Below are 9,038 nucleotides of genomic sequence, written 5' to 3'. Positions count from 1 at the left end.
TGTGGCCAACTGCACCCCTAGCTCCACACCAGCCTCCAGCTGGACCTCCAACACCACTGTCCATATTCTTCCTACCATCCTGTGCTCCATCTGTGCTCACAGTTCAGCTCTGCATTACTCATACTGCTGTGTAGCTTTCATCATGTCCTTTTCTGGTTTTTCATGTTCCTGCAGTCAACAAGGTCAGGACCAGAGAAGTGTCAATTAGATTTTGTGGAAGATGGAATCAAGAACTCTTGTCATTTTAAAAGAGCCCAGACATTTAGTTCAGATTTTGCTTACATTTCAGTATTTGTAACTTTCTCAGGGAAGAGATAACTTAACTGTGTCTTTTAAACAACAATCTCACCTTTAACACAGAGTTGAATATAAAACACACTGAGAGGACACATCTGACAGGAGCCACTCGAAGCCATGACCAGGCAAAATGTCCAAAGTCTTTACAGCTCCTGCTTCTCCATGCTCCTAATCCACATGTGCAGAACAGAGGGACACCTGAGGTGACAACAGAAGGGCCATCCCCAGCCACCTTTCCCATCTCTTGGAAACAAAGCCACAGACAATCCCAGAATTTCTGTTTTTGAAAAGTGTTTACTCACGTAGTTTAAATAAATTAATTTGCAAATAAAAATTAAAACTACAGTATACTATAGTTTGAATAAGATGATTAGAACAACTACAATACAGGGATTTCTTGCTGCATAAATTTCATTACTTAATGCATATAATCTGGAAAATGTCAAAATCAGTTATATTTCTATGAAAAGGGAGTAACAGCAGTTACTTGTACATGACAGCTAACTGAATTTATAGCACAGGTTTCCTGACACATGCATTTCCTGAGTGAACCAAACAATATATATAATTTCTTTTTAAAAATGGAGAAATAATTGACAGTCAAAATAAGTAATTCATGACATCTAAGCAACACAGGTCTCTTTAAACAAAGAAAATTTTAGAACAGCTTCAAAAGAAAAATGAAAGCTTTGCTATAAAGTACAGAAATTCGTTACTGTCAATTATACAGTACATATTAAAAAAAAAAAAAATGTATGAAGCTGGCCGAAAAAGCTCAAATCAATCCTAAAAAGGTCAGGTTGTGTGTTTGCCATGAAGCACAGTGGGCTGGCAGCAGAGCTGCATGTAGTGTACTGGTCTTTTCTGGTGGATGCAGAGGGGGAGGAAGGGGAGAGCAGAGAGAGACCAGTAACCAGAGCCCACCGCAGCATCTCACATGGAGGGTCTGAGCCCAGCCCCAGCTCTCCCAACAGACTGCCAGCTGTGCCCAGCTGTGCGAGGGTGCAGGGACACAGGCACACATCCCCTGGGTACCAGGCTCCACCTCTGTTCCACGTGTGGCCCAGATGAGCATCTGCACCTGGCAGAGGGGTAAAGGCCAGGCCTGAGGCCCCCCCCACCAGTTAGCAGGTGGAAGGCTGAGCATCCAGCTGACAAAACCCTCTCAAGCTGGGACTGTGGCCAAGTCACAAACTGCTCCCCACACGTGTGCCCAGCTGCATCCACCTCTCCCCTCACCACCCCCCCCTCCCCAAACAGCAAGGAACAGAACAAGCCTCATCTTTCAGGTCTGTTCATGTTTAACATTGGAAAAATCCTCACAAATGTCACTAATGCTAAATAAAGAGAAGTGTTAGCGTGAAGGGAGAAAAAAATCCTTAATCTAGACTAAGTTGCATATTCAAAGAGTCTGGTAAATTTTCTCCTCATAACCAGATCTTAAGTACAGTCCTACCAAAAAGACATTTTAAGAAGTCCTTCTTAGCTACCTTTCAACACAGTTAAAGCACAACTTTATGCCATCATAATTTGCATTAGCTTTGTTTAAAAAGCATTTTAACTATTCTAAGAACTCAGTATTTTAGATTAAAAGATTTTTCTACCATTTTCATCCCACATTCTTCTCCATCCAGAACTACTCTATACATCCAATCGCTGGATGTAACACACTATGACCATGCTACTCTCTACACATTCTAAATATTTTCAATAATAAAGATAAATAGAAAAGAGTTAATATACATGTTATATTTTACAATGTTTGCATCCAAGCTGTAAACTAATGTTCTTTGAACTATTTACCCTCCATATACAAAAAGAATGAAACACCTTTCAAACACTGTGGGCATATGATTCAAAAACCATTAAACTGAAGGCATTGAAGTTCACTCTACAACACTTCCTTCACCTCTTCTGAAGTAGTTATTAACTAAAAAAAAGCAGGAGGTCTCCCCCTTCTCTCCCCATTTCTTCTATTTCCAGACTTTTCTCAATAAAGAGGGATTTAGCTGTTGTAACAAAAAAACCAAAAAATTCTTCATCTTAATGCAAACCAGCAAAGCCCAGAGAATACGAAAAACAGTTGGTTTAAAAATGAGAATCGCTTAGCTTATCAGTTTACTGCAGTCCTTGGGAACACCTGTGTTAGTCGAGAGGCCCTTGGAAAATGAGCCTGATGTAACCCTGCTCACCAGCCAGCTGATGCGCACAGAAGGGACAGGCTGCGTGAAAAGTGTGAGTACCGTGAGGAAGAGGAATTTGGGACCAATATGCAGTTGTCTTTTCTGAGCACACGTGTCCACACGGGCTGAATGCATGAGTTGGAGGTCCGGCATCCACATAAAATCCCGCTTCACACCCGAGCCACAGAGGCACGTAGGGGCCGACGGAGCGGCACATGGGGCACTCGCGGTCCTTGCCGTCCCTCTCCTCTTTGTTCCCCCAGTTGTGGTAGCCGTGCACGTGGCCGCAGTTCAGGTACACCCACGGCTGCTTTTCGTCCACGACATCTTTTCTCTTCATGCTGGGGAAGGCCAGGGTGTTGAAGCCCACAGGGCACTGGGGCCTGGCTGCGTTGATCTCCTGCCTCAGAGCCTCCAGGTGCTTGACGGTCGGCGTGCGCGAGAGCCCCTCGGCCGTGCGCCACAGCAGCGTCGCTCCGCACAGGTCGATCAGGGAGCCGTCCTGCAGCTGGTTCGTCTCGTTCTCAACCTTCACATGGACACAGACACAGAGAGCTGTCACCTAAGGGTCTCTGAAGAGTAACAACGTGCACTTCCACAATGCAAATCTGCCTGGAAGATCCATCAGTTTCAAGCAGCAGAATTCTGACTGTCTACACAAGACACCCACAGAGAGCCCAGTATCAGCTTCTCTCTGCCCTCTTTTTCTTTTTTTTTTGAAAAAACCCCACCCCAACATCTTAAGAGATTAATGTGTGCATTAAAATAGACCACACTGAGTCAAGAACAGCTCCTCTCCCACTGTCAAGAACAGCTCCTCTTAACAACTCCTCTCTATTCCACATCCCTATAGCACTCCCCAACTGTGTTACTTGAAATGGCTCAAAGAGCAGCACAAGCCTGGTTTAGTCCTCCACCATATTTTAGGCTGTTTTCTTAAAACATCCCTTTACACATGGCTTTCCCCTCCTCCAGTCAGCACTCCTAGCTAAATACGTCACTTAAAGTGTTCAGTGTAGCATTCCTCTTTGCTGAAACATCACACCAAACCCAAATATCTCCTGAAAATGTCACCAATGCTTTGGAAACAAGAGGAAGAGGGAAAACTCAGAATGCCAACATAAAAATGAATATCCAATAAAATTATAACGATCCTTCATTATTCTATAAAAAAGGAAAAGTTGGAAAACCAGGAAAATACTTGTAGAATGTGCACAGGCCTAGGAGAGTTTGCAGAATACCGAGTAGATTGGGAACTCAATTTAGGAGAGCAGCCTAGCTGCGCAATTAGGTACTAGTTTGCAGATAAACTCAGTCAGTTATTCAGGTTGAGCAAGACACCTTTGTGCACGCACACAGACACATAAAAGGCAGTGTAACTAATTGCAGAGTTGACAACTACACAGAATTCCAGCAGATTCCAGCTCTATGCCCAAACTATACCCCTCATGGCTGCACCATTTTACACAGGTTGCATAAAACATTGGTCACTCCTCTCACCATTTTTCCCCTCTGTTGAGCTGATCTGGTTTCACGGAGGCTGAACACATTCCCACACACAGAAATTTCTCTCCACACCCCCGGCTTGGAGTCTTCTGTGAATCCATTACGAGGATGCATAACAAGAACTCCATTTGTTGTTAGTCCATCCATTTGCCCATCTGATGTCTTCCACTTTGCAGCTTTCTCCTAAAAGAAATTACATCAATGAGAACTTTTAATTTGGCTGAAGTGGAGCTATGAATTAGTTTAAAAAATAAGCCTGCACTGAACTTTCAGTGGGAAAAAAAAAAAGAAAAAGAATTCCCTTACCCCAAGGAAAATGTTTTTTGAGGAGTCAAATCCTGCAGCATATATTCTTGCTGTAAAGGGAGGGTTTCGTTCACATATGATTCTGCAGGCAAACCTTGATATAGTGCTCTGCACAGACTGTGTATCCGAATTACTCTGACTCCCAGGAACTGTGTCTGTTACTACGAAGTCTATAGGACTCTCTGTTGACCGACCAATCTGGAAAGGGATTAAAAAAAAACAACTGGTCAGAAGTTTGTCTTTGGGTCTAGGAATATTCAAATTCAAAGCACTTAAAAGCAATGATACAAAAATGATGACGTTACAATTTAAAGCATTCCTGTCTAGCAATCTATCAATTTCTAAAGCTTCATCTGAATTGATGAATTTTTCTGCTTCCAAATGATCAAAGTTATTCTGAAAGCTGGGTACAGCCAAATGAAGGAAGGAGAAATAAAATGATGCAATTAAATCAATTCTGAGATGATTTCCCATTGAAGGCCTTTTCATCAGAGAGGTTACACTCAGGTCAGGCAGACCAGCTGCAGGAGCACCAAAACAGCCAGGGAACAGCAGTCAGAGGGAAGAACAGTGACATGCAGTCACTTTGCATGCCCAGAACATTCTGAACAGTGCCAGACTAAGTCACGGTACAGATGTATGAAAATCAGATTATGTGAGCTCTCTTCAGCTCTGGTGGGCACTGAGGAGCAGCAAACCTTTTGTGAAAGACCAGGTACTAGGTGGTTGTGGCAGAGAGGGGCTACATTTACTCACAGAACACAAGAATGTAACAACATCTGACTACAGTCAGGTTTCTTGGTAGCTGTGCCTCCTTTTCTGGCTGCAGGGAACGGTGAGTTTTGCAGTCCCATACAACTCTACTGAGTTTGATAGAACTGCATGAGTATCACTGCTTTTCCAGTCAACTCATCTTGTCCTTTTCCTTACAAAGTAAGAAGAAAAGTAATAACCCTTTCCCAAACACCCACAAAGCTGGGTTTAAAGCCCCCTTTACACACTACTACTCACTCACTTCCAAAGCTCTCAGGCTCTTTGAAAATAGGTGGTTATATTAAGACTGATTAACTGCTGAGCAAGAGACCCAAAAGCTTGAGGTGCTTTTTGGTGAGGGCTGGAGAGCTTTCATGAGACTAAAACTGCTTTGTCAGAATGTATTTTTCTATTGCTTCTTAGGCAGGATAACCTGTGAGTACACAGGGACTGCCAGGGGCGATTTCAGAGCAGCACACATGCCAAAGCATGCCTGAAGAGAGAACACTCACACAGACAATAGCTTATGCTGCGGTGATTTCATTACAGTCCTTTTGCTCTGTTGTAAGTGTTTGCAGTTGCAAAGCAGCTTCCCCTCCACCACTTCCCAACACCTCCCACCTCCTTAGATCCTACAGTGGCGTCACAGCGAAATGCTGTGACAGCAAAACTCACAAAGCACACATTTAAAAAAACCCCAAAACAAAACCCTTCCTTTTGAGAAAAACAGGAAACAATTATAAGATATGAGGGCACACCACAGCTGCAAATGTGTTTGTGGTCCCTTGTCATACACACAGGAACTGCAGCAAAGTTGTTGTGATCTGCCAGCATCAGCACTGAGGCTCCTCTCTTCACATCTCCCAGTGCTTTAGACACTTCTGGGTTTGCTTAAAGAAGTTCAGAGTATTTTTCATATTAGTTGTGCCAAAAGCTTTCCTGTGTTTCACATTGTATTTCTTCTACCCTGTCTCCAACTGGCTGATCCCAAATCCCTTTGTAAATGCCAGAAGCAAAGTTCCAAGTGCGTAAAGAGAACGGTGTCCTTTATTCTTCATTTTGCAAGGAGGGACTAGGAGACAGATTACGTGACTTGCAGACCAGCAATCAAAGACAAAATCATAATCTTGAACATTAGTCACAAAAAATCCAAACTTTCACCTTTGCCTAAGTCTAAAAGAGATGAGATGTACAGACACACAGCCTTGTTCACAGGATGGCCTTGGGAATGAACAGAATTAAATTGCTCTGAAGAGTGAGCGCAGAAACTGACACACACAAACTTTTGGGTCTGAGGGGAACAGCCTGCTGAGAGGATGCCTTGTTTGAAACTACCAAAAGTGAGAAGACACACATTTACTTCACATACCTGGAACATATCTGTGTTGCTGTCATGTGTATATTCAACTACGACTGTCTGGGCCCGAGACAAAGTGTAAGATATGCTGTGTTGGTCCTTATTACTTATTGCCTATGGAAAAATGCCAAATATTATTGAACCAGTGCACAATAATTCTACAGTATACAGCAGCAAAGCAGACTATATATATATAACACACCAGGCTCTTGTGCTAATTAATGCATTAAGGCAGATGGTTGTTAATGACACACCTGTAGTTAAACTTCACAAAACCCAGTCCCAGCCATTAAAGAAAAAAAAAGATTAATTCAGCAACAGACCAAACTGGTCTCTTCACCACATGCTGCAACTAAATACACATAACCAGGGCATATTATTAGTCATGTTTTGTGTTAAAGCAACACCAGCCTGAATACAAAAGGACAAAACAACCAAATGCAAAGGCTAAAACTGAATGTAACACCTCCATGGTCACCTCAGTGTGAACTTGGCTAACAGTAAGGTGAGGACAAAAACTTAGGGACTTCATTCTAAAAACAGGATTTGAGTTAATACTAAAATCAGTAATGACTGATTTAAGATACACAGACAAAAAAGTGGTGGTAAATAGGGTAAAATGGAGAAACTCAGCACAGGTTGCAGAAGTTGTAGCAAAGGTTTCAGTTTGTTAGTCTAGATGTTCATTCTGCATTTACCTACTAGGAACTGACAAACACTTCTAAAAGTGCTGCTAAACAGCACTTACCAGACCATAAAGCACTTGCAAAAAGAAATGTTCTTTTCACAGATCCCCTATGATCATTATTCTACTACAAGAATTTTGGTTAGTAAAATGCTTTTGATTTCAGAATACTTCATAGCATTCCCTGATTTAGGGTCAATATCCTTAAGCGTCAAGGCGTTCTGGCAGTCAAACACTTAACACTACTGTATTTGTTTAAAGGCCTGATCTTGTCACTGGCAATTTCTAAACAACCACTAAGCATCCTCAAATTCCATTGTTTTAGTAGAAATGCTCCATTAGTTATTGAACACAACTGCACACACACTTGGATAGCTACAATGCAGGTAAGGTAATACCTTAGCTATAATGTATTCATTTTGACATGAAATACAGTTCAACTTCAGGGCCTAAGCCCTTCCTTTACTGCTTCTTAATGGGAACTCTGATTACAAGCCCCATGAAACATGCCCTGCAAACCCACCCGTCCTGATCCCTGGGGAACTCCTACCCATTGGATGGAGCAGCAAGTGCACGTAGAGCTTTGGCAAAGGATCATTTAAAAGTCAGCTGCATGTGAAGCAAAGTTAGTCCTAAAGCAGAATGAGTGCAAAACCACAAAGCCTAGAACAGATGTCTGTAGCGAGTTTGGAAAGAAAGCAAAATAGAAAGTGTTTTATGACTAGCCTGTGCCCAGAACATTCATGTTTCAAAACGAATTTTTTTTTTTCTGACCATGGCAAGGACTAGGCAACAAATCATCTTCGCCAAATTGTTTCTTGCTAACACTGACAGGTACTAAAAAACTTTAGATAAACACAAACCATTCTTTTCACAGTCAGAACTTTATGCTGTTTAAGCTGTTCCCTGACAGCTCTCTATATGGCACTGGGAGAAATGAGACAGACTTCAGCAGAGAAATGGAGCTTACCTTTGCTGCTTGAGGGGTACAGGCAATGTGCACAGTGCTGGGTTTCACCCCATTTGCCTTGGGCCTTTTAAATAAAGCAAACCTACTTTTCCTTCTTCCTCTATCTCCATTTGGGAGAGACCCATTGTACCTATCAAAAAGCACAGAAAAAGAACAAAGTCCATCATTCCTGTATTGCTTAGCTCCTCATGAGATACAGACCCACAAGAACTTTCATTCTAAGCACTAGGTACTCTTAATTAGTATAGTGTTATTAATTACAGATTTTCAATTATTCATATTTAAATCCAAGAACTGATTAACACAATGCCCAGAATTACACAATATTACAGCACAGAAAACCCTCAGACTCTCTTACACACAAACACTTACCCCAATACAATCAATTCACCATACTTGACTGGTGCTTTTGATGGATGATTTTCTTGATCAGGAGAAAACATGAGCTTAGCTAATGACTTATTCTCAAATTTCAGGTCTCTGATCAAGAGTTGTGGCACACTTTTTTCATTATTTCCTGTAAAAATAAAATCAAAATTAAGTGTAAGAGAAAATACTCTACTCCAATTACACAAACTTGCACACCAATCTGATACAGTAGGTACAATATTTTGTGTTTTCCATGTTTTGGTTTTGCCTGAAATAATTTTAAAAAACAGATATATAAAACCACATGAATTAAGGCTGCATTGCCTTGAAGAACTGCCAGATCACAAAAAAAAAAAAAAAAAAAGCATTTAGAAAATTCCACTATGGCCTTAAAACATACACATTTGTTTTCCTCCATGCTACTTTTTAGAATAAATGATACATAGCTTCATTTATTTCGTTCAGCTGTTGAGAAGTAGAGCCAGATAGGTACTAAATTTAAAGAAAAAAAACCCCACAAAGCAAGACCAGCCCATTAGCTAGAGAGGCAGAAGTTTTCATGGGAAGTGTCTAATTCAGAGCTTTCCAAGAAGTTTCTGGATTTGCAGATGG

General features: G+C 41.5%; 1 protein-coding gene across 3 annotated transcripts in view; it reads right to left on the bottom strand.

Annotated features, from left to right (window-relative positions):
- Positions 1-236: 236 nt before the first annotated feature.
- Positions 237-9,038, bottom strand: part of PELI1 (pellino E3 ubiquitin protein ligase 1) — a 44,111-nt gene continuing 35,309 nt past the window's right edge. For all 3 annotated transcript variants that reach the window (XM_039569333.1, XM_039569334.1, XM_010410993.3), the window contains 6 exons: positions 8,430-8,574; positions 8,058-8,187; positions 6,415-6,516; positions 4,293-4,490; positions 3,981-4,169; positions 237-3,009 (listed from right to left, as the gene is read on the bottom strand). In XM_039569333.1, coding sequence (XP_039425267.1) covers positions 2,443-3,009; positions 3,981-4,169; positions 4,293-4,490; positions 6,415-6,516; positions 8,058-8,187; positions 8,430-8,574 — 1,331 coding nt within the window. In that variant the 3' untranslated portion in view covers positions 237-2,442. The remainder of the gene's footprint in view (positions 3,010-3,980; positions 4,170-4,292; positions 4,491-6,414; positions 6,517-8,057; positions 8,188-8,429; positions 8,575-9,038) is intronic.

The sequence above is a fragment of the Corvus cornix genome, chromosome 3 (assembly GCF_000738735.6).
Source record: "Corvus cornix cornix isolate S_Up_H32 chromosome 3, ASM73873v5, whole genome shotgun sequence".
Taxonomy (NCBI): Eukaryota; Metazoa; Chordata; class Aves; order Passeriformes; family Corvidae; genus Corvus; species Corvus cornix.
Note: the sequence above shows the minus strand (reverse complement) of the source record. Positions and strands in the feature narration are given on the sequence as shown.